This window comes from Phascolarctos cinereus, unplaced genomic scaffold (assembly GCF_003287225.1).
Source record: "Phascolarctos cinereus isolate Bilbo 61053 unplaced genomic scaffold, phaCin_HiC Scaffold_7;HRSCAF=346, whole genome shotgun sequence".
In the NCBI taxonomy this organism is placed as follows: Eukaryota; Metazoa; Chordata; class Mammalia; order Diprotodontia; family Phascolarctidae; genus Phascolarctos; species Phascolarctos cinereus.
In genome coordinates, this window is record NW_027556180.1 from 173,979,613 (window position 1) to 174,006,269 (window position 26,657).

At 40.1% G+C, this 26,657-nt stretch overlaps 1 protein-coding gene across 2 annotated transcripts in view; it reads right to left on the minus strand.

Annotated features, from left to right (window-relative positions):
* LIMS1 (LIM zinc finger domain containing 1) overlaps positions 1–26,272 on the minus strand; it is a 217,674-nt gene extending 191,402 nt beyond the window's left edge. The window contains exon 1 of one of the 2 annotated variants that reach the window (XM_078147357.1): positions 25,923–26,272. In XM_078147357.1, coding sequence (XP_078003483.1) covers positions 25,923–25,954 — 32 coding nt within the window. In that variant the 5' untranslated portion in view covers positions 25,955–26,272. The remainder of the gene's footprint in view (positions 1–25,922) is intronic. The other variant, XM_078147356.1, reaches the window with a different exon arrangement.
* Positions 26,273–26,657: the final 385 nt, after the last annotated feature.

The following is a 26,657-nucleotide window of genomic DNA, read 5'->3' on the forward strand; positions in this document are numbered from 1 at the left end:
TCAGGAGAGGCTACTAGCACTGATACGGAAGTAGCAAAGGAGCTCCCAGAGCTCCTGCAAAGTAATGGACGAAGGTTCCTATTTGCCAGAGCAAATTTTTTAATGCAGATGAAACCTGCCTATTTTATCAAAGAATGCCATCTCCACCTTACATCTTGATCAAGGGAAAAACTATGCTGGGGTATACATAATGTTTTTAAAAATTGTTACTCTTCTGGGGGGCAGCTAGGTGGCGCAGTGGATAGAGTTTCAGCCTTGGAGTCAGGAGGACTTAAGTTCAAATCCAGCCTCAGACACTGACCCTAGGCAAGTCATTTAATCCTGATTGCCTCACCAAAAGAAAAAAATAGTTACTCTACTGCTGGGAGGGAATGAATCTGGGAATTGGAACTCAAAATGTGTCCTTGTACAGCACTCAGAAAATCCCAGAGCATTGAAAGGAATCAGCAAGGCAACACTACTTGTGTGTTGTTTTGCTAACCGTAAGGCATGGATAACCTTTATCATCTTTGGGGGGCGGGGTTGTTTGTTTTGTTTTTTAAAAAAATTTGTTTAGTATTTTATTTTCCCCCAGTTACATGTAAACACAATTTATAACATTTGTTTTTAAAACTTGAGTTTCAAATTCCCTCCCTTCCTCCCTCACCACCCGTCCTCATTGAGGAGGCAAGCAATATATAGGTTACACATTCTTAGCATCTCTGAACAATGGTTATACACTGCTTTATTCCTGAAATCCAAAGGTTTTGTAATAATACTGGCATTCCTTTCAAGATTCTACTTATTTTGGATCATGTCCCAGGTCATCCTCCCCATCTAGATGACTTTAATGAAAATGTAAAAGTGGTCTACCTTCTCTCTAACACTACTTCATTATTACAACTTATGGCTCAAGGAGTGACTGAGAATTACTTTTCCCCAGGCAATTACAGACAAGGACTCATTCTTGTTCAGTCATGTCCATCTCTCTGTGACCCCATTTTGGCGTTTTCTTGGCAAAGATACTGGAGTGGTTTGACATTTCCTTCTCCATCTCATTTTATAGATGAGGAAACTGAGGCAAATAGGGTTAAGTGACTTGCCCAAGGTCACCCTGCTAATGTCTAAGGTCACATTGGGTCCTCCTAACTCCAGGGCCAGCATCCTAATCACTGCACACCTACCTGCCCAAATATGGACTTGACATTGAGAGATTTCTGGAAGTCCTACAATATCTATCATGCATTCTGGAATATTGCTAGGGCATGGGAAGATGTAATAGAAACACATATGAAAAGAGTTTAAAAAAAGGGTGCCCACAGTTTGTTCCCAATTTTTGTGGATCTGACAAAGGTGAAACTATTCAAAGAAGTAACAAGATTATAAAATTTATTGTAACATTGATAGACTTAACCCTTCTCAGCAATACAAGGATCTAAGACATCTCCAAAGGAGATGGAAAATGATGGAAAATGCTATCCACATCCAAAGAAAGAACTATGGAGTTTAAATGCAGATCGAAGCATGCTATTTGCTATTTTTTTTCTTCTGCTGTGTTTTGTTTCCTCTTTCTGGTGGTTCTCCCATTAGTTCTAATTCTTCCTTACAACATGACTAATGTGAAAATATGTTTAATAGGAATGTATCTGTAGAGGCTATATCAGATTGCATGCTGTCTTGGGGAGGGAGGTAGGGAGGGAGGGGGAGAAAAATTTAAAAAAAAATTTAAAAGCACTCAAAAGCCTACGGAAGTGATTGTTGATAATTCAAAATAAATTAATTGAAAAAATTTTTTAAAAGATTGTAAAATTAGCACAAGATCTGGAGCTAGAAGTGTATGAGAATGATATGGAGGAGTTACTTGAGTCTCCCGGAAAAGAATTGTCGAATGAGGATCTAACAGAGCTACCAGGTACAAGGATTTCAGAAGAAGAAAGGGAAAGCTTTGGAACTCGAGGTCCAACCAAAAAGGTTTACAATGAAACAGTTGGCAGCAGCATTTCATCATCTGAGTGATTTTTTTCCTTGTATTGAAAGGATGGGTCCAAATACTTCAAGATTTTTAAAATTTCGAAGACTAGTTAAGGATAATATTGCTTGCTATCATCAGATAAACACCTCTGGATAGCTTCAGAAAAGAAGGTTGCATAGCCAATGACTAGCGATAAAGGCTAGGTACGGTGGGTGGGGAAGGGGCAACATAATGCATGTCTATGTTAACTTTACTGGACAGTGCTACGCATACTTTATCATTAATTTTACCTTTCATTTATTATCATGGTCCAATATTTAATATGTCTGCATTTTAGTACAATTTATGACTTGTGAGAGGTATTACTTTACATATGCCTTTGTCATACAGGCTAAGTGAAGTGGGTGGGTGGGGTAAATTCGCATTATGGAAAAATTACTTCATGTAGAGGTCTGCAGAAGGGTCCACTTACATAAAGCAAGAACTGTCTGAACCTACCCCAGCAAACCCTGAAGTGCACCTCAGGACAAATGATTAAGAAATCCTATGAGAAACTTCAAGAACTGATTTCTACGTTAGAAATGCACACAAATTCAAACAGAAGCCCACAGGCAATTGGAAAGGCCCTCCTCTCTGCTAGCCCCACCTCAACTTTCCCCCAGATAAGTCAGTGATGGTGCAGAAGTTGCCTCCCTGCACAACCAGAGCCAGACCAGTGCAGCACATAACCAGTAAAGCTCTGTGTCTGCAAGAGAGACAGTAAAAATGGAAGGTTCCCCTGAGAAACTCGAGTGGTCAGAAAGCCCCAGAAAACGTAAGCAAGCAATAACCAGTGACTATAGCAGTGCCCCAGTGCCCACTCTAGAACAGTCCAGGCTGGAGAGCTCTGATCGCCCTAATGCACTGTCCTAGGATGCTGGAAAAGACCTTTAAGATTCAGCATATGAAACCTCAGAGATCCAGGATGGCCTAAGGGAGGTGGAGATCAGTATAGGAACCCTGGGAAAGACCTACCAGGGCTGACCACCCCACTGAAAAACACAGAAAGGGTTTGTGCCTGATCCTGGCACAAAGCCCCAGCTCAAGAAATAAAGCTGGAAAGATGAGTCAATCAAAGAAAATGGTGAACATCAAAAATTATTATAAATCTAAAGATCCCTAAAAAGAAGTAATGGATGCATCCATAACAACTGTAAGAAAAGACTTAATGGAAAAAAATGGATTTTAAACAAGGATTATATGAATACTTAGAAGAAATGAAGAGATTAAAAAAAAATTCTGGAGAAAATTAGTGGAAGGCAAATAAATAGCTTGGAAGGTGAATAAGAGTACCTTAGAAGACAAAGTGATAAATTTATCCAAGAAATGGATCTCTGAAAACTAAAGTAGACCAAGTAGTAATCAATGACTCCTTGAGATAGCAATATTAGAATAAAATTGAAAAATCAAAATATTAGAAGTGAAAATTAAAAGAAAATTTAAGATATCTGACATAAAAAAAATTAAATTGGAAAATAGGTCAAAGAAACTTAAGAAACACTTGACTCCTTGAAAACCATGATTAAAATAGAACAATATAGTTAAAGAAATCATACATGAAAATTGCCCAGATCTATTTGAATTAGAGGACAAAGACTGAAAGAATCTATCAATCACTTCCTGAAAGGAACACCAAGAAGAAAAGTCCCAGGAATGACAGCCAAAGCCAGAGCTCCCACATTAAAAACAAAACAAAACAATACCAAAAAAAAAAAAACCCACTGTAAGCATCCAGAAAGAAGTAATTTCAGTACTAAGTAAGTACAGTCAAGATGACACAGGACCTGGCAGCTTCTTCTATAAACAAGAGGGCATCTTGGAATACAATATTCTAAAAGGCAACAGATAGATACAACCAAGAATAATTTACCTTGCAATGCTGAATCTAAACTTTGGCTTTGGGTAGAGGGGGAGGAAGGGTGAAACGGGGCAGGGCAGTGGGGACATGGAGGCAATGAGGAAATGTTCCTTAAATGGAACAGAGGATTTTCAAGCATTTCTGATGAAATGACCAGAACTATTTGAAATACAAACAAAAGAGTACAGAGAAACCCAATTAAGTAAATTTATTTGAGCAACTGGAAGATTTATAATGATGTAATATTAACAATCTAATAGAAAAGAAATAAATAAGAACTTTAATGTCTGCAAAGGGTAGCGAGGAAAGAAAAAGAAAGAAAGAAAGAAAGAAAGAAAGAAAGAAAGAAAGAAAGAAAGAAAGAAAGAAAGAGAGAAAGAAAGAAAGAAGAGAGGGAAGGAAGAAGAAGGGAAGGAAGGAAGGGATCCTGAGAGTGGGTTGGTTCTGTTCTGAGGACTAGAAAGGGAAAAGAGAAAAGAAGATAAAAGTAGAAATGCATGAATATAGAAAGGTGGAAGAAAGGAGTAGAACTTGCTATTTCCTTGGAGTACATGAGAATTAAATACATGGAGGAATCTGATAAACCTCACTCCTTTCCAAAACAGACAAAGGAAAGTTTAACATAGACACATATAAGCAAATAATGTGATGCAGAAATGCATCAAACACAACAGGGAAACAAGTGGGAATGGAGAGGAGAGGTTAGAAAGGAAGATAATACCAGGGAGGAACCAGTCACAAACAAACACTCTTTACTGATCCCAAAGAGAAGATTAAAGGAGGGAAAAGAAAAAAATAATAATCAAAAAGGGTACCACAGACTATTAGATAGTTGGGGAAAGGCTGAGCAAATTATAATATACTAATTTAGTAGAATATTATTATATCATAAGAAATAATGAAAGAAATCATTTCAGAGAATCCTAGGTAGTGTGAACTGATGCAGAGCGAAATAAGCAAAATCAGGAGAACAATTTTTTAAATGAATTTTTATTGATGTCTTCTGTGGTTTTTTATGTCATCTTCCCCAGGATCCTTCCCCTTGCCCCTCCCAGACAGCCATACCATATTACAAAGTGTTTTTTTAAAGAGAAAATAAAATCATCACAATTAATGATACATTTTAAAAGTCCGAAACGTACAATGTGTAACAGCTGTGGATCTCCCACTTCCACAAAAAGGATGGCTTGGATGTGTCCTCTTCTATCCTCTTCACTGAAGTTATGCTTGACCTTTATAATTTCGTTACATTGCCTTTTGACCTTTTTAGTGTGCGGTTGTTCTTTCCATTTATATTGTTGTAGTTAAACAACAATACACAAGTGTGTTGCTTCCTTGGCTCTGCTTCACTCTTTATCAGTTCATCTGGACCTCTCCATGCTATTCTGTACTCATCACATTCATAATTTCTTGCAGCACAATAATATTCCATTACATTTATGTGAGTAGAGAGAACATGAGATATGTGGACGTGGGATATTGTTTTTTATTTTTCACTTATGTCCAACTCACGTTACATCACCTTCCACAATTTGTTTAGGCATTCCTCATTAGATGGGCATCCACTTTGTTTTGGGACCACAAAATGTGCTACCATATGTACATCAGAACTTTCTTATCAATCACTTCCTGGGAGTATAAGCCCAGCAATGGAATCAGGAAAATAGTTTATATGAGGATAGCAACATGATAAGGAAAAACAACTTGGAAAGACTTAAAAACTCACCAAATCAATAAATAACCAACCACGTCTCCAGAGGTCCTATGATGAAGCATGTGACACCTCCTGAGAGGTGATGGACACAAACCACAGCAAGGAACATGCATTTTTGGAAATGGCCAGGGTCAGGATTTGCTATATGAATTCATTTTGCTTGATAATGTTTATTTGTTACAAGGGTTTCTTTCATTCTCTCTCTTGTTTTTATAATTGGGAGGGGAGAGAGAAGAAGGGGGTTAGCAGTAGTGGCGTCCCAAAAAAGGCCATTGTAACATTTTTTAACATTTTTTCCAAGTTAAAGAAAAGCATTTATTAGGGTGATACACCCAAGCAGAACTGCTCCCTGTGAGGCAGAGCCTGAATGGGCTCTATTCCTGCTCCCCTAAAGGAAGAGAGTGGCCTCAGCTTCCTGTAGGAGGCAAAGGTGGTTAGCTAGGTCAAAGGTATGGTTTAAATACAATTTTATGACGGTTTTTTTTTGATGAACAGAAGAGAACATAAGGTTATTCAGATAAATACTTCTTAAAAAAGCAAACAGTATGAAATTTAGATTCATACTTTCCCATAGAATCCCCCCTTTTTTTATCCTGAGTATAAGGAAATGCTCTTTTTTGGTGTTTAAGTTCAGAATTTTTTTAATTTCAAAAAAAAAAGATGGTGCTTAAAAGCTGAGTATCGAAGGAAACAAGGGATTCTAGGAGGTTGGTAGATGTGAGGAAAGGGTCCATTCTAGGCATGAGGGATGAACAACCAAGCACTGAGCACCAAGACAGAGGCTGGGATGTCACATGCGAGGAACAGTAAACAGGACAGTTTAGCCAGAAGGAAGAATGTATGACAGGGAGATATGTGTAACAAGACTGGAAAGGCAGCTTGGAGCTAAGCCTGGGAAGGTCTACAAAGGCACAGACAGGAGTGTGCAATCCCAGAAGCAACAGCGAATGACTAGGGGAATGACATGGTCAGACTTTCATTTAAGAAAATAATTTTGGCAGCTGGGTGAAGGATGAATTGGACAGAAGTGACAGTGTTGAGACACGAAGTCCAATAAAGAAGGTACTGCAATAAAAAAGGGGATAGACATGATAGCTGCAAGTGGAGAGAATGTGATACGTGGGTGCAAGACAGTGTTCTTTATTGTTCAGTCATGTCTGACTCTTCGTGACCCCACAGACCATAGCACACCAGGACTTTCTGTCGTTCACTATCTCTTGTAGTCTGTTCTATCTATCAGTCTCATCTTCTGCCATCCCCTTTTTCTTTTGCCTTCAGTCTTTCCCAACATCAAAGTCTTTTCCAATTCTCATTTAGGGAGGTGAACTATTTAAGCTTCAGCTTCAGTATTTGACCTTCCAGTGAATAGTCTGAATTAACTTCTTTAAGTACTGTCGGAGTTGAGCTCCTTACTGTCCAAAGGACTCTCTTGAGTCTCCAGCACCATAATTCCAAAGCATCGATTCTGTGGTGCTCAGCTTTTCTTATAGTCCAATTCTCACAGCCATACATTGCTACTGGAAAAACTATAGCTTCGACTATATGGACCTTTGTCGGCAAGGTGATGTCTCTGCTTTTTAGTATGCTGTCCAGATTTGTCATAGCTTTCCTGCCAAGGAACAAGTGTCTTTTAATTTCATGGCTGCAGTCACCATCTGCAATGATCTCTGAGGCTAAGAATATAAAATCTGCTTACATTTCTTCTCTCTCTATATCCCAGGAAGAGATGGGACCAGTTGCTAAGATGTTAGTTTTTTTGACTTGAGATATTATGGGGACACAAATGACCAAATGGTGCAACTGAATGAATTATATAAAATGAGGGAAGAATGGGAGTTCATTACACCAAGACTGCAAACTTGGCAAATGAGAAATATGGTGATACTTTCAGTCAAAGTAGAGAAATTCCATAGAGGGGAGGATTTGGGGAAAAAGAAAATGAGTTTTGTTGTATAGTTTTAAATGTCTATAGAACATCCAGGTTGAAATGTCCAATAGGTAGCCAGTGATGTGAGAAAGACTAGGGTTAAATACATGGATCTGGGAGTCATCTACACAGAGATAGTAATTATGTCCATGGGAGCTGATGAGGTCAAAAAGAAAGTATAGAGAAAAAAGAGAAGACCTAAGAAAGAGCCTTGGGGAACACCCAAAATTAGAGGATATGATATAGATAATAAATGTCCAAAGCAGACTGAGAAGCCACACAAGAAGAGAAGAGAGTAAGTCATTTGAAGTACCGTCCATTTCATTTCTAAATCTATGACCTATAAATACATTAGCTATGTGGCTATGGACAAGTCATTTAACTTCTCAGTGGCCCCCTGGTAACTTTCTAAGACCATAAATTACGGGTGAGCTGTCCATCTTGCTTTGGTGGATGGAATTTCCACAGGAGTATTCTGATCCAATGAAATCAGAAGTCCAGACCAAAACATAAACAAAACAAAAGACTTGCTATAAGTAATGACTCTCATATTTAACTTAGAATAATACTAATTATTACTAATTACTAATACTAATAAAACTTAGAAGAACTCTTAAAATGGTCAAAGACCATTTAATCATTACAGTCTCCAAGAAAAAGGAGGGAAAAATCTGCTTCAGCAAAGAGCTAATACTTGGGGGCAGCTAGGTGGTGCAGTGGATAGAGCACTGGCCCTGGAGTCAGTAGGACCTGAGTTCAAACCTAGTCTCCAATGAGACACTTGATACTGACTAGCTGTGTGACCCTGGGCAAGTCACTTAACCCCAACTGCCTTGCCAAAAAAAAAAAAAGACAAAGAGCTAATACTCCATTTGCAAAAGAAATCTTTCTTCATCCATTCCTCAACCCTCTAATGAAGTTAGAACTCTAAATTCACCCCTCTCTGTTACTTCTTTGGCCACAGACTGAGGTCACAGAAATATAATCACATGACGGCAGCTGCTTGAAAGAAGAAAGTCATAATTCAAATACATACATCTTCATTTATTTCTTCCCTTCCCTAAAAACTCTGGGCAACATGATACTAACCAGATGATTACTGTGTTAGTTTCTCTTTTTCTTTAAATATCTCCTCAAAGTTACTACTCTGCCCTCCAGAGATTATCTTCCTTTCATATATGTCAATGAACAGCCTTTCAATGAAGTTCTACAGAATCTTAAGTATAAGACTATTTATAATACTGGCTAAAAATAAGAGACTTACTCAAATCAGACATAGGTTTTATAAGGAATGGATGGTTGGTCAGGGTTTGTTGGCTTAGCTATAAATGACTTGCTATGTTAATGACTATTTTGGATGATGTAACAATCATTACGTTTTAAGATCATAGGAACACGGGGGTGTGGGGAAGGAATCTTAGAGGTCACCAAATCCACCCCCCCTCATTTTACATTTCCTAATGAGGAAAGAGAGGCCCAGAAAAGTGAAGTGAATTCTCTAAGATCTCATTTCAGATATCTCTTGAGTATAGTGGGAGCCCTCCAGGTCAGCTCTACCAATCCCAAGGTCCCTGATGTACAGAGCATTGTCCTAGGTACTGAAGGAATGACAGGAAATCAGAGATAGAATCTACTCTGAATTCAAGCTCCTAGGAACTATCACAGCACCTGGATTACAGTAGTAACAATCAATGCTTGCTCATCATCATCATCATCAAGCATTTATCTAGCGCCTACTATATACTATGAACGATGTTAAGCACTGAGGACACAAAGACAAAAATGGGACAGTTACTGACCTCAGGAGGTTTATATTCCCCAATTAAATGCTTCTTTCCCTATATTACACCATACAGAACAACTAGCAGCTCAACCTGACTAGAATGAAGAGGACCTGAAAGAGCAACTAGAGACATCTATCCTCGATCTTCTCTTTTCCAAGCTCTAACTCTCTTAATGAAGCCTAAGATCAAATCAGTATTTTCTTTCCTTTTTTAATCTTAATTTTTTTTAACATTCATTTAAAAAAAATTGAGTTCAAAGTCTCTCCCTTCCTTCTCCTCCCCACAGAGAAGGCACTCAATGTGATATCAATTATACATCACATCATCTTTCTTGGCCGGTATCTCGCACTACTAACTTTCCCTTAGCAATCTTCTTTCTCTTCTATCTTTAAACTCTTCATCTTCTTAGTTTCTTTTCCCTAGTCTTAGGCCACCCTTGTCCATAAAATAAACAAACAACCCTTCTCTTGATCATGCTACCCCTCCAAAAGATTTCTTCCATCACTATTCTTCATTTCATTATTAACATTACTAAAAGATCAGACTCTCCTTCCCCTTCTTCACAATCCACTGCTTCCTCTTGCTGACCTCCACCTAGATACTCTCTCCTTCTTGGCTCCCCCTCCTACATCCCTGACCATACCTTCTATTCTTTTGCTGGTTGCATCTCCCGAGTGTATAACCCTTCTTAAGGCTCTGTCCTTGAGCCTTCTCTTTTCTCTCAAAATTCTCTCCTTTGGTGACATATTCATTCTCAACTTCAATTACCATTTCTACATGAATGACTAATAAATTTCCGTTTCTAGCCCCCTCTTCTCCCCAGTCCACTGCTGACTTGATAGAACTACTTGGGGCTGTCCCTGAAAACTCATTCTTCCTTCTGACTTACCTATTTTTTGCTAACGGTATAAACATTCTCCAAGTCATTGGTCTCTAAAGTGGAACCTTGACCTAAAGCAAGGAATGATCAGCCATCTCACCCTTCCCTCCCCCAACTACATTCAATCATGGGCTTATCTCTAACCCTCTTCTCTACTACACTGTTATTGGGTGTACCACCAATCTTCTAGTCACTTGGGTTCAATCTCTTGGTGTTATCCTTGACTCTTATTCTCCTTCACTCCAAATATTGTCATTTTATCTCTACAGCATCTCTTGGATCTATCCTCTTCTCTACTCAGAGTCCCCACAATAGTTTGGGCCCTCATCACCTCTTGCCTGGACTATTGTGATAGCCTGGTCTACTGGTCCTAATTGGTCTCCTTGCTTCAGCTCCTTCCCTTCTCTAAGCCACTGTACTCACAGCTGCCAAAATGACTTTTCTAAAGCACAGCTATGACCATGTCCCAACACTACTCAATATAACTCAAATGGCTCCAGAATCAAATTATTGTCTTGTCTTTCTCTTAAATTTGTATTTTTTTATAAGTTTTACAATGTATGCAATTATTGTACGGTAGTACAATTTGTAAATAAATATGAAAATATAGAGGTGAATGCTCAAGTTTGATTTTTTTTAATTTGATTTTTTATTTTTTGGCTAGGCAATGGGGTTAAGTAACTTGCCCAGGGTCACATGGCTAGTAAGTGTTATGTGTCTGAGGTCGGATTTGAACTCAGGTCCTCCTGACTTCAGGGCTGGTGCTCCATCCACTACGCCACCTAGCTGCCCCTGGTTTTTTGTTTGTTTGGTTGGTTTTTTAAACCACTGAGGTACAGGATTAAAAAAAGTTTAGAGATCAATGCAAACTTGAAACCTTGAGTCATCTTTGATTTTGGCCTCCCCTCACAACTAATCAATGGTCAAGTCTGGCTGATACTATTTTGACTAGTTCTATCTGTCTCCTCCCCTAGTTCAGACCCTCATTAACTTATATCTGGATTATCACCATGACCTTTTAATTAAGTCTCCCAGCCTCCAGTCTCTCCATCCTGCATATTGTTGCTAGAGTAATTTTGTTAATACACAGCTCTGAGAATATTAGTCCATTGTTCATATAGATACCAACCCAGCCTGGCTTTTCAATTATGCCTGCTCTGCTCCTAAATGCTGTTACTACTAGGATATTTGCCTAAACACCCACCTATGCTGGTTCTGCCTGGGCTGAGATATGACAATAGGTATTCAGGACAGGAATTTGTAGTACTAATGCATGGAAAAGGAACAAGTTACCTTCCACACATTTCTGACCTACATAAAGAGAGGCAGAGACCACTGCCCTGATGCAACATAAGGAAAAGCTTTCTAATAATTAGGGTTATCCCACAAGTCAAAATAGTTTAGATTGAATTCCCCTCACCTAAAGATCTTCAAACTAAGGCTGAATGACTACCAGAGATGTCACAGATGGGGATTCTGGCTCAGGTATGGGTTGGACAAGACACATCTGAGGTCACTTACAACTCCAAATTTCTATGATTCTGCATATAAGTACAAGTTGAGATGACCCCATATCTACATTTTTGAGGTTGGAAAATGATGCTAAAGAGTTTCCAAATATGTAGTCACTGAACAGGATTTCATGCCCATAATTCTTGCATTGCTTTCCAAAGTTCCATGGCTACAGAGATGAACGGTTCCATATAACCATGGTAGAGAACAGACTTCATACAGAGTTCAGCTAAACTAAACCAGATGGCCAAGCGCTTTCCCCATGTTTACTGATAATTCTCTCTGCATGTTGGTGACTCAAACATCACAGTATTCTCTAAGCAATGCTGTCACTGGACTTTTCAATTCACAAATGAAGATCATTCATCACGGCTTCTATGAATGGTCTGGGGTTGTTCAAATTGGCTGAGCGACTACAGCCCATAATGGAAGAACTAAAGGGATTCTGGGTGGGCCCTGTAGAGCAGTGGAAAGAGCTCTACCTCTGAAGTCAGCAGTCCTAGGCTCAGATCCTGCCTCTGACTATGGAACCTCGGGGAAGCCACTTAAACTCCATGTGGCCTTAGTTTTCTCATCTGCAAAACAGAACGGTTTGTAAAGATGGCCTCTGGGGTCCCCTCCAGCTCTGGATCTAATTCTATAATCTGTTCCATGATACTCTTCCCAAATATCAAAAGAAGCTGCCCAACTGCAAAAGAGTGAGCTCTGCCCTGAACCTTCCTTTCCCCCATAATAGTGGCAAAGACCGACCCCATAAGAAAGAAGGCAATGGGGCCTTTCCCCTGAGAACCACGGTCCTAACTTTCTTCTTTTTACTTCCCAAATATACCAGCAGCATTTTATTTAAAAATAAATTGAAGGGGCAGCTAGGTGGCACAGTGGAGAGAGCACCAGCCCTGAAGCCAGGAGGACCTGCATTCAAATCCCAGTTCTGCTGACTATTACCTATGTGATCTTCAGCTAACTAATTTGTAAAATGAGATTAGGGGTCCTCTCTACATTCCTTTCTAGTTCAAAATCTATACTCCTACAATAATCCCTATGACTTTTGTCAACAAAAATCTGTGATATACTCAGAGTGGGTCTCTTTTTGGATTAATTAAGCTTAATATGACATCCTACAAACCATAAACCAAGCCAAAGTAAAAGAATTCAACTCACAGGTAAATCAGTTCTTCTATTACCCATACTGTCCTCCTGGACCTTCAGTAAAGGGTATAAAGGCAATATGCCCTGCTCTTATAATGTTACTCCTCTAGTAAAAAACTTTCAGTGGCTCCCAAGGGCCTCAATAATCTGGCTCCAACCTAATCCCCACTACTTCCCCAACTCCGTTTTTTCAACTAATTTGCTTTCTCTTTTCTAACCTCCAGGTCCTTGCTCACACTGTTCCCCCTGCTTGGATCTCATCTATTACTATTAAAATCTTCACCTCCTTTATAAGACTTAGATACCTTCAGAGCCCAACTCTAGCACCTGTCATCCCACCCTTGAAACTTTCCTGATTCTTCTCACCTGAAAGAGTTTTCCTTCAACAATTTTTTCAGGGTATTTTGTATCATAATTATTTGTATGTATGCTTCATCCCCACCCAACCCAATCCCCACCACCACTGGATTATGAGTTTTGTGAAGGCAGAATCTGGGTTTTATTTCATCTTTACATTCCTAGCACCTAGCATAACAATTAATATATATATATAGAAGGTGCTTAAGAAACATTCATTAAATTGAACTGAAACACTGTTTTCTGATGTTTTGCTTTTGAGTGAACACTTTAAGTGCTGGCTCATTTTCTGTCGAGTGTAAAAGTCCAGAAATAGCTACAACGATTCAATTCTTCTGAAAAACGCAACACATTCCTGAAGAGAAAGTCAGGTCCTAGAGAACAGTTTGACCACTGGAGAGGCTCCACAATCGTAAACAAATGGAAACTTTTTTAGAAGTTTATTCATTCAAAAGACATGTGTTAACACGTATTCTTTCCAAGGCACTGAGTGAGGTGCTAGGGGGAGATAAAAAGCTAGATGATAGAGTCTCAAGGCTCTTTCATGGAGCTTATTAACATCCAGCAGGGAGATTAAGAGATATAAACAAGGAATTGATGTAAAAAAAACTATGATATTGTCAGAAGAAGGTTTTGAACAAGGATGCAATGAGAGATCCTAGGAGGGAAGACATCATTTATGGCTAAAGCAATCGAAGAAAATTTCAGGAAAGAGGCTATATTTGAGCTGTCTTAAAGGATGAATGGGATTTCAACAGGTAAACTTGAAGTGGGACAAAACACTATAGGGCATAAGAAACAGGCATGGGCAAAGACACTGAGACTAATCTTAGGATGGAGTCAGAAAGACTTAAGTGTAAATCCTAGTTCAGAGCCTAGCTGTGTGACCCTGGGCAAACCTGTTTCCCCCATTTGAAAAATGAGGATAATAATGGTACCTCCCTCCCAGTGTTGTTGTGAGGATAAAATGAGATAATATGTGTGAAGTGCTTTATAAATGCCAGTTATTATTAGAAGGAGGAAAAGGAAGAGGAAGAAGAGGAAGAAGAAGAAGAGGAGGAGGAGGAGGAGGAGGAAAAGATGATTAAGGAATGACAAATGGGCCAATATGGCTAAAGGATAACATATGTGAAGGACAGTAGTGTAAAATAAGTCTGGAAAGGTAGGAAGAGCTAGAGGCCATGCCATGTGAGGATCTAGAGATACTTAAAAACTTGGAGGCAAGGGTTTAGAGAAGACATGTGGTTGATCAGTCACTTTTTCAATCTTGTTTGACTCTTCACCACCCCATTTGGGGTTTTCTTGGCAAAGATACTACAGTGCCTTGCCATTTCCTTCTGCAATTCATTTTATAGATGAAGAAACCGAGGCAAACAGGTAAGTGACTTGCCTAGGATCACACAGCTAGTAAGTGTCTGAAGCAAGATTTGAACTCAGGAAGATGAGTCTCCCAACTCCAGGCCTGGCACTCTATCCACTGCTCCACCTACCTGCCCTAGGGAAGATATGATATTCCAAAGCTTCCTCAAGTATCTGAAGAACAGTCATATAGAAGAGTGTTAAATTTATTCTGTTTTGTCCTCACAGGATAGAGCTAGGATCAATGGATGAATGTCGTAAAGACAGTTCTACGTTTAACCAAAAGGAAAATATTTCCCCAAAATGCGACTTGTCCAAAAGAGAAACAACTGGCTGATCTAGGAGGTAATGGCCACCCATCACTGTCAGTCTTTAAGCAGAAGGGGGATGCGGGATGGTCATTCTTCAAAGAGATATTGTAGAAGGAATCTCTGCTTAGGCATGTGTTGGACTGACTTCTCCGACGCCGTCCAATTCTGAGACTCTATGAGGTCTAAGGAAATTAAAGGATGTTTTCAAGGCCACATATGATTAGTCAGTACTAGACTTCCAGTTTTCCTGATTCCCATTCCTATGCATCTGTTACTATCCCATCCTGTCTACTCCCTCTCTCCCTCTCCCTCCTCCCCCACACATAGAGTAACAAAGTAAGGCCAAAAAAAAAACATTTGGGAGAGAAAAGGGAATGTGGACGAAGGAAATACCACATATCCTGAATCACAGGATCACAATAATCTCCCAGGGAAGAAATACAATCTTGCTCCCTTCTAAACACCCTCTCCATTCCAGTTATGGCTTTCAATATGGTGGAAAGAGTACTGAATTCAGAGCTAGGCAGCCTAGCTTCACTGTGACCTTGGGCAAATCATTTAAACTCTGAGGACCATCATTCCTCATCTGTAAACCACAAGACTGGGGTAAAACAAAAATTTTTTTTAAAGATTCCAAACCTAAGAATGAGAAACGAAAAGACACCACAACCTATAAAGTACAAGTGTATGTAGTCATCATTATTTCTTATTATGATGAATGTCCTCATTAGAATCCTACTAAATCAACAAGCATTTAAATGTCTACAATTGTACAGGTACTGTTCTAGGCACTGTGGATCAAAGAGACATATATAAAACTTGTCGGTGCCCTCAAAGAGCTTATATTCTACCAGGAAGACATAATTACATGCAAAATACATACATTGTATCATGACACAGAGGTCACCTTGTGTTCTTAAAGGCCATGCCAGCACAGGCCATGGTTAGCTGGGTCCTTTTTGGCTGGGATAGCATTAATTATACGGTCCATGTAAGTTCACAGAAGTTCATCACCAGAGGACTGACCACTGGGTTACCATTTTTCTCAGCCACAGAAACTAATGAGAAATTATACTATAGCATGGCATAACAAATAGGAGGGAAAGTACTCACCAGGATAAAATCATGGGTATTCTGAGTACTGGAGTATTAAGAGTAAACTTCCAAGCTCCAGGCTATTACCCTTTTCAATATTTTTCATGGCATATAAAATACAATAATCAGGGCCTATTTTATTCCTTTTTCCCCTAACACTGAATTAAATTACCTTGTAGGATTAACTAGAACCAGAAGTATCATCTAATATGAAAAATTAAGTTGTAAAATGCTCCTAGAGTGGAAATGTCTGATGACATCAAAAGTAACAGATGAGATGATGTCTGGTTTGGGGAAAACAGCTGCTACAGAAAGGATATGAAAATTGCCAGGGGCAAATGGTTGCTTCTGAAAACAATCTTAAGATTAAGTTTTGGAAGACACCCTGGAAACAATCAAAAATTAATATTTGACATAGATAAGGCCATCAACAAGCCCAGATTTTTTTTTGGGGGGGGAACAATCTAAATTTAAAGAAACAAGGGACTTGACACTTACTAGCTGTATGACCCTGAGCAAGTCACTTAACCCCAATTGCCTAAAAAAAGAGAGAGAGAGAGAGACAAGGGTACTCGAGCAAGGTTTTGAAGAAGAAAGGTCCTTTATGCCACCATGTGTTCTGATTTTTTCTGTTTTCACTTCAAATATGGATCATGCTATTGGGGAGGGGAAGGGAAACTAATTACAGGAGGCAAAAAATAGACACACAAATTTTCCCACCCATTTGTGGAAAAAAACAATGTAACATAGACTTAATACAACACTTCATCATTTTAATGGACCTGAGATCTCAGTGATGGGAATACTCATTCCAATGGTGTGAATAACAACTTAACCATACCCTCTCCTGGGCAATTTTCGTCCATGTCCTCCCATAACTCAGTCATAGAGGATCTGGACAATACTTTGAATGCTTCTGGTCTAACTCTTACTATTCCATGAGTCCCAGGATAGCACCTGGATTGCTCATCTACTATTCCTCACATTTTGTTACATGAATGAATGACCTAACTTCTTTTCTAGAACAATATTCATTGAAAAAACTATATCCATGACACATAAAGAATTAAAGTTCAACAAGTATCTATCATTCAACACATAAGACAGAGTCTTTACTCTCTTGGAACTTAGAGTCTACTGAAAGAGATAAGACATAAACAAACATGGTATTATAAAAAAAATAGTAGCTCACATTCATATGGCATGTTAAGGTTTGCAAGGTACTTTACATAATCATTTCATTCTATCCTACTATCAACACTGTGATAGAGATGGTATTACTATTCCCACATTACAGATGTAGAAACTGAGGCTAAAAGAGAGGAAGTGATTCAATCAAAGTCACAGCTAGTAAATGTCTAAAGCAAAAATATGGCTCCAGGTCTTCCCAACTCCAGTCCAGCACTTGAACATTATGCATTGAAGAGGTGCTAAGCAAGATTTTAAAAAAGGTAACATGTCCTGTCATTACTGGAGGAGATGGAGACACAGAGAAGATGATGGGTATCTAAGTCAAGTTTTAAAGGATAGGTAGAAATTCAACAGGTAAAAAGAAGGATAGACAAACACAAGGAGGCAGGAAATTACAGGATGGGCCCATGAGACAAAGAAGTCTAACTTGGTTGAAGCACTGAGTACAGAGTATATGGAGGGGGCTAATATGAAATAAGGTTATGGAGGGCAAAAGAGTTTAAACTTTACTCAGAAGTCAACAGGGAAGCACTGAAAAAAAATTTTAGTGGAGGTCTGACATGACCAAGCCTAGTTTATGCAAAACAAAGATTATTCTGTTAGTTTATGAAGGATATATTGGAGCAGGGAGAGAGTGGTCCTGAATAATATCTAAAAGAACTTCTTTAAATATACAGCTGTGATCCCTTCTCCCCCCTCCCCCCCGTATAGTCTAGTAAACTAGGCAGCTTCTAGTTTAAAGAATTTAATCTGTCCGAGACATACTGTTTCTTTTAAAGAGAGTGGAGGAAGGATAATGACCCCGAGGCTCTAGAGGGGAGCAGAAACTCAAGCACCACACTCATAATGAATACATATAAATAACTATCCCAAGAGATGACAGAAATCATTCCAGATGGAATGAACAGAACTGAATGGAGAAAAACAACACTTGCCACCGTGGGTACAGATCTCTGAGTCCCTCCATTCAGAATGATCAATGATAAGGCGGCTTGGCAAACTAGCACAGTATTTCAAAGCTAGGGGGACCAAGCCCTTTTTAACATTAAAAAAATTCAGAACCTCACCTAATAGCAGCTGTTTTATCACTCATCTCAGCTTTTCCTCTTACATACCTGTGTGTTCTGAAGCAAATCACTTCACTTGTTCCAAACCTCAGTTTCCTCCTCTATAAAATGAGGTTAGATTAGATAACCAAGTAAATAGTCACTCCGAGGTCCCTTCCAATTCTCAATTAATAATAACCCCTAATAGGCATTTTAAAAGGTGATTTAAAAGCTGCTGTAAATTTAGTAAAGTTTTAAAATAAATTTCTATTTTATTTACAACAGTATCTACATATGCTCGAAAAATAGTGCAAGGTAGTTTTTTTATTCAGGCTAACAAACGTAGGTTTGCTATATAAAGAACAATTGAAATATTAATTGCTCTTGAGCAGATCAAACCAAAATAAAAAATTACAATACTACCTAAACTAATTTACTTATTCAGTGCTGTACCAAACCCCACAAAGAATATTTTGTAGAGCTAGAAAAAAATAACAAAATTCATATAGAAAAATGAAAGACAAGAATCTCAAGGGTAATAATGAAAAAAATTTGGAAAGGAAAGAGATCTCTCAGTACCAGATCTCAAACTGTAAGTCAAGAATAATTAAAATGCTTTGGTACTCATTAAAAAAAGAGAGGTCAGTAAATAGACTAGATTAAGTATACAAATACAGAAGCCAACAAACACAGTAACAGTATTTGATAAACCCAAAGGGCCCAGTTGGGAAGTACTCATTATTTGACAAAAAAACTGCTGAGGTTTCATGTGCAATCATCTTTTTTTTAATTATACTATGTTACAGAAATGCTTGTTTTAGTCCATAAATTAAAAAAAAAATACTAGGAAAACTAAACAACAGTCTGGTAAATATTAGATTTAGATCAACATCTCATTGCAACACCAATAACTATATACATATAGCCTATATCAGATTGCAGGCCATCTTGGGGAGGGTGGGGGTAGGGGGAAATTTAGAACTCAAAAATCTTATAAAAGTGCACATTGAAAACCAAAAATTAACTAATTAAAAAAACATTGAAAACCAAAAATTAACTAATTAAAAAAACACACACCAAGGTAAACGCCAAACATATACATGGCTTAGATATAAAAAAGTCACATCACAAACAAATTTGAAGGAAGGATAAAAGTACCCTATAGATTGGATAGAGAAGAATTAATTCATGACCAAAAAGGGATAGAAAGATTTACACAAGATAAAATGGACAATTTTGATGACATAAAATTTAAAACTTTTTACACAAACCAATCAGCTGTGGACAGAATTAGAAGGGAACTGGAAAAGAATTTTTTGTAGCAAGTTTGTCTTCTAAGATATATAAGGAATTGAATCTAATTTAGAAGTCAAAAAGCCATTCCCCAACGAATAAATGATCAAAGGCTATGAATGGGTGGTTTTCAAAAGAAGAAATCCAAACTATCAAAATTACACAGAAAAGAAAAGGTTCTAAATTGCTACTAATTAGAGAAAAACAAATTAAAGTAACTTTGACAATCGACCTCACACTTGGACTGGCAAAGGTGACAAAACAGAAAAATGGCAAATGTTGGAGAACCTGTGGGAAAACAGGTATGCTAGTACACTATTGATGGAGCTGTAAATTGGTCCTGCTATTTTAGAAAGCAATTTGGAATTATGCCCAGAAAGTTACCAAACTGTGCATACTCTTTGACCTACCTATACCACTAGACCTATATCCCAAAGAAATCAAAGAAAAAAGGAAATGACCTATATGCACAAAAATATCTACAGCAGCTCTTTTCATTTTAGCCAAAAATTGGAAACTAATGGAGCGCCCTTAGGGGAATCACTAAACAAATTGTGATATGTGAATGGAATGGAATATCATTGTGCCATAAGACATGATGAAATGGGGGCAGCTAGGTAGTGCAAGGGAGAGAATACCAGCCTTGAAGTCAGTAGAACCTGAGTTCAAATTCATCCTCAGACATATACTAGCTGTGTGACCTTGGGCAAGTCACTTATCCCCAATTGCCTCCCCCCCAAAATTTATGAAATGGATAATTTCAGAGGAGACTGTGAAGATCTTTATGAATAGATGCAGAGCAAAGTGAACAAAGCTAGCAGTATAATTTATACAAGGAAAACATTATAGAGAAAAACAATTTTTAAAGACTTTAGAACTCTGATTGACTCAGTGATCAACCAGAAGTCCAAAGAGTGAAGATGAAACATGCCATTCATCTCCTGACTGAAAGGGAATGAACTTAAAATGCAGAAAGAAATACACATTTTCAGCTAATGTCTGAACATAGCAAATGTCTGAAATAATGGGAATTTGTTTTGTTGAACTACGCAGATAGAGATTGAGGGATTTTTTTAAAAAATTTGCTCAGTAAGAGGGATAGTGTAGTCAGAAGGATGGGTTACTTAAAAAAAAACACCTGTTACTTGAAAAATAAATCAAAATAAAAAAGAGGGGAAAAAAAGATCAAATGACAATGTTTGGTGAGCATAGAGATTCAAGGGCTCTTTTGCAATAAAACATGGCTGACAAGTGAGGAACTACTGATGTGATTCAAACAACTGTATTTTATAGATGAGGGAACTAGGGCCGAAAGTGAGGAATGCCTAGACGGTCACAGCTGAGACTCCTGGCAAAGTGTTTTTTTTTTCTTTCCTATTCTGGCCATTTATCTGCTCGGTTTACACCTGTTGTTGTTGTTTGCCCTTTGTTTTGGAAGAGGACCAATGACATTACAGTAATGTCTTGATTTGCATGTGAACTGGATTTAAGTGAGAGAGAGTTACACAAAGTTATCAGTCTTACTCTGTCTTCCTGAGTCATCGGAAGTCCAGTGGCAGGACAAAAGTCAGGACAACTGGCAATGACCCGGGAGGCAGTGGATGCCCTTGGCATCTTTGATGTCTGACCAAGCTCTAAGTTTGCCATAGCACCTGCTTCAGCCACCTTCATGGCCGTTGGAACAAATCATTCTCGTCCACCCATTCCACCAGGAGAAGTCTGCACATGCTTAGGGTAGACATCTCCCTAAACTCACTGACGGATTTGAGGCCTCTAAATTACCTTCAGCCTGGTTTAGCCCTTCTGTCAAGAAGGTTTACTTACCAGTGTGTGACCACTACACGTGCTATAACTTCTTGGAGCCAGAGCTAAGAGTTGGGTGAAATCAGATGGACACCAATGGAAAATGAGCAGCCCTGAAAAGGGCTTGGCAGGCCCTCACACCTGGGGTGCTAGTCCTCTTGAACACAGAAATAATATGAAGCTATTTAGCATAGAGGATAGAGCACTGGACCTAAAGTGACCCTAGGCAAGTCACTTAACCACTGTCTGCCTCAGTTTCTTCATCTGTAAAATAGGGATAAAAATACACCTATCACCCAAGGGTTGTTGTGAGGATCAAATAAGATATTTCTAAAGAAAGCACTAAAAGTACCATAAGAATGCTTCCCCTTCTAAACCTCCACCAAATAAAACAAAACAAAAAACCCTGGAAATTCTTAGTGAATCCTTACATGGAATGTTTTAAGATTTATCTTATTTTTCCTTCTCCTCAACAGAGAAGATATATAACTGGTTAGAAAACATTTATCAAGGGACAGCACAAGTTTTAATCCTCAAGTGATTCATAGACTCATGGAATGTCGGACCTGGAAAGTACCTTGGAGATCATTCTGTCTAAACTCCTCATTCCACTAATGAGACGATTGAAGCCAGAAAGATCAAGTGATTTGCCCTGTTACTCAGCAAATTAGTAGCAGAACCAGGAATAGAACCCAGGTCTCTTGACTCCCAAGGTCAGAGTTCTTGTCACTATACCAACAGCTCACTCTATCCATTCACTGAACCAAGATCTTGGTCACCAAGTTCTATTAAGAACCTGAAAGTTAGTATACACATGTACTGGATGATATCTGAAAATGATACTCTGACCCCTCCCATCTTAAAATCCCAAGTAAGCTGTATGTATTTCAGTTTGTAAAATACTAGGGAAAGCATTAGGCTTGAAGTCAGGAAAGACCTTTGTGAATACTGCCTGTGACACTTAGCTATAATAATGGGCAAATCACTTAGAAGGTTCAGTTTCCTCATCGCTAAAATGGTGATAGCAACACCTGTCATACCCATCTTATGGAATTTTTTGTTAGGTTCAAATGGGATAAGGCCTTTAAATGCAATGTAAACCTTAAAATGCTACTTACATACACTGTCTTTCATATTTTTAAGCAAGATCCATGTTCTGCATATATATGTAGTGGGGTGAGGATAGTGAAAAGAATGCTGTATTTGGATTTAAAAGATACAAGTTCCAATCCCAATTCTGACACTTCCTCTAGCTATAGGTTCTTGGATAAATCATTTAACTTCTCTGAGGAATGGACTGGGTCAGAGCTGTCAAATTCCCAAGCAACCAACAAAATTCCCAAACTAGGTTAAAATATAATTGTAAAATGTTTAATAAAATAAATAAAAATTCAACACAACATAGATAATGTTAATTTATAGTATACTAAGTCATTACTCTCAGAAAACAACTGAACAAAGTCAACTGCACACAGACTGATTTGAGTTTAACACATCTGAACCAGGTGATCTCTGTGGTTCCTTTCAGGTAATAAGCAATCCTTCGCCCTCTTTTTCCTTCTTTATCTCCTCTCTTCTTTATTTCTCCTTTTTTCCTTCCTTTTTCTTCTTTCCTTATCTTTTTTCTCCTCTCCCCCTTTTTTGTCCCTTCTTTCTCTTCCTTTCTTTCTCCCCTCTCCCCTCCCTTCTCTTTCTCTCTTCTCTTCCTACTCTCTCATCATATGATAGAATACTTAAAACGTCGAATATGCAATTCTGGAGTACAATCCTAAAAATGTAACCTTGTTCTGAATGAACGCACAACCGAACTGTGATCTAATAAATTGAAGTGGGAGGTGACATCAATTAAATTAAGGCATTGCAATTCATCAGTAGTACCATATACAGAGTAAAAGCTCCTTAGATAATGAACTAAGCAGATGAAGAATGCCTATTGTCCAGGCTATGATATACAGCTATAGAGCCAGGCCATCAGTACACATGCATGTGTATCTTGGACTAACACTGTGGATGGACAGTGAGCTGGGTCTAGAAATTAACAGGGGAAGAAGAGGCTGGATTGTACCTACATTTGGGAAATTACACAATGTTTTAGTGCCCTCAAGCTTCTCCCTGAAACAAAGGCCCATCTTTTAACACCAACATTCTGCTCGTGATGCTTTCTAACTCTGAGTTGTAGAATACCACAGTCTCCAAAGAATTAAAATTGCAGATCATCCAAAAGATGACATGGCAGGTTAGAGACTGTAGCAGATTACTAACAAATAATTGATAGCCCAGAAGAAATAGCATAAGAGATCATTAGAAAGGTTTAACAAAGTTCAACCAATAACCAGTCCTATGCTCCACTGATGTCCAGCAAATGTCAAGCAATCCCCAGGAAAGTTCCCAGAAAGCTGGGCAGACCTCCTGTGGAAACATCTGCAGGATCTGTGGCACAGTGGATAGAGATTGAGACTTAGACTCTCAAAGACATGAGTTCAAATCCCATCTCTGACACTTAACACCTGGGTGACCTTAGGTCCACCTAGTCCAACAATCTCATTCAACAAAAGAGAAAAACAGGCTAGAGAGGCATATGACTTACCCAATATTCAACACCCACCCTCCCTGGCATTACAACCCATAATCGATACCTAAATTTTAGACTTTCCTGTCCCCTACTTTTAACACAACACTGACATTTAAAGAAAAAGAAAAAATTATATTTTAATTTTGAAAGTCATTACAAATGATACATTATGTACATCAGAAAGTGGGCTCTTTGAGGGAAAGGGACAGCTTCTGTTTTTCTTTGTCTTCCTGGCATTTAGCACAGTACCAGGCACATAGCAAGACTTAAGAAATGTTTTTTGACTGACTACTGCACACAGTAAGGTCACATCCAAAGGGAAAGCATCAGGTACTTCTTAAAAATAAGGTTCTTGGGCATACGGGTTCTTAGACACAAATGAACACTCTCTCAAAAATCAAGTAGGAGCTGACATTTATTATAACTAATAGTTACTGGCATCCATATTTGGCTTTCCTCACAACTTTTGGTAGGTATTTCAAGTATTACCACCTCCATTTTACAAATGAATAAATGGGCTCAGAGAGACTAAGTGATTTGTCCAAGGCTTGCATAGACAATAAGTATCAGATTTGTACTCAGCTCACCCAGATTCCCAGTCCACTGGATCTTTCTGCTACAACACCGTGCTCCAGTAAACCACAAGGACTTATCTACTTGTTGCTTCTCTCTTCCCCCCCAAAAAAGTGAATCCTTAGGGAAATGCACAAATACTCAGTTAACATTTCCTTTGTAGGTTAGAAGTGCAACAACTCTGCAGTTAAGGGAGCGGGGGAGGGGGAGAATTTTAGGCAGAATTTCAACCAATAAGTAGGTAACTGTAAAAATGCTAGAATTCCATTCTGCACAGGGAGCCTCCGCTAAAACAACACGCAGGCTGCAAAAAGAACATTGACACCCAGAGCTCCATCCAGCCTGCTCTAAAACCAGCCCAGTCCTGAAAAAGCAGCCCCAACAAGCACACACATACTGTCATTAGTCACTGTGCCCTTAATTTGCCTCTCAGTTGCCTGGCTCTGGGGAATTGCGACGACAACACAGGTTTTTCAATTAACTGAGTGCCACTGCACTTCAATCTTTTCTGGTGTTTCCGGGGCCAGCTGCTTCCCTTCCAGGCCCCATCCCTCCCTCAACCTCCTTGACCCACCCGCGTTGCCTTAACCCCCGGCCACCCCTTCCCACACCCACTCAGATCCAGGCCGAGGTCAAAGTCCAGATCGTGGGCTGGAGAATATGCAGACGCACAGACTTCAGACTCAGAACAGCCCAGACTCAGAACAGCCTCAGACATTCTCGCCTGGTCAGCCCACTTTAGGGGCTGGGGGAAGGGAGGAGCGAAAAAGCACCGTGGAAAAGACATCAAAAACCATCCGACGGCTGCTACCACCGACCGCACAAATGCTGACTCGGTTAAAAAAAGAAAAAAAAAAAAAAAGAAAAGTCTCTACCCCTGGAAAGGCTCTTCTACTCCGGACTCTGCTTCTCCTCTGGCCTCACTAAACCAAGACAAATGCCCCCCCTGCCTCCAGTGGAGTGGTGGGCACAGAAGGTCCTCGCCAAAACAAATGGCCCCCTGCCCCTGCCTCAAGTAGTATGGCTGGCACAAAAGGTCATCGCCCCTTAGCCCACCAGAGGCTTCCCTCCCTCTCCCCCCCACCAAAGGCGGTGCTCCTGAAGCCCGAGCTCTTGGCGCGGAGGTGCGACAATCACCCTGCAGCCCCAGTCCCTGGGAGTTGCGCAGCCCTAGCTGAGAACCTGACCAAGGCTTCCTCCGTAGCCCCCGGGCAGCTTCTCCGGCGCCTCCGCCCAGCACCTACACACGCTGGCAGCCGAGGACAGGAGCTGCCATCCCTGCAGCTCCCAGACGCCAGAGGGGAGCAGGAGAAGAAAGAGCGAACTACAAGTGTGGAGGAGCCCCACGTTGGCTAGCTTCTGGAGCAAATCACCGCACCATTCCTCGCCTTCTCTTTTCTCCACTCTCTCCTCCTCCTCTCTTCCTCCTCCGGGGGTTGCCACCGCAGCAGCAGGGGATGAATGGGGGCGGGAGGGCAGGCGTGCAAAAGTGGGACTTATCTGGTTACCTGTTGGTCATTCCCGCCGCAACACCCAACATCTTCCCGGCAGCTCTAGGACGTCCTCTGACTCCAACGCCGCCGCCGCCTGCTCCTGTCCTTTCTCTTTCCGCCGCCGCAACCACTTGAATCAGTCCAGATCCCCTCGCACCCAGGCCACTGGCGCGTGTCCGCTCGGAGCCCCAGGGCGCAAGGGCTCCAGTAGCCTGTGCACTGCTGGGACTGGGGGGCCGGCGGGCCGGGCCAGGCTGGGAGGGGGCTGCTCCCAAAAGCAGGAAGGGGAGGCGGGGAAAGCAGCGGGGGATGGGGCGGAGAGCGTGGAAGAGAGCTCGCTAGGCAGTCAGTCTCCTCCCCGGGACTTCGTAATGGCGCGGCGCTGCAGGCGCTTCCCCGGCCCCTCTCTAGCTCTCTCGCTCACTCCCGCGCGGCCACGGTGCCTTTTCGCAGTTGACCGCCAGGGTGGGAGAGTGAGCGTGGCTGAAAGCGCCCGGGGACCTGGGGGAGGGAGACCGGGAAGGAGGCATACGGTACAGCCCTCTTCCCAAAACCGCAGCCCTTAGAGGCTAAGTGAACGGAGCCATTCATTCTTTCTCCTTCCCCAACTTCTTTTCTCCCGGTTTAGGGAGCTCCCCCAAGTTTGATTCCTGGACCCACTGAGTGCCCCAGATCAGATTAGAGAGAAAGCACTGGCAAGGGTGGGGAGAAACTCAAGACACGTGCATTCAGGACTCGGGCTGGGAAGCG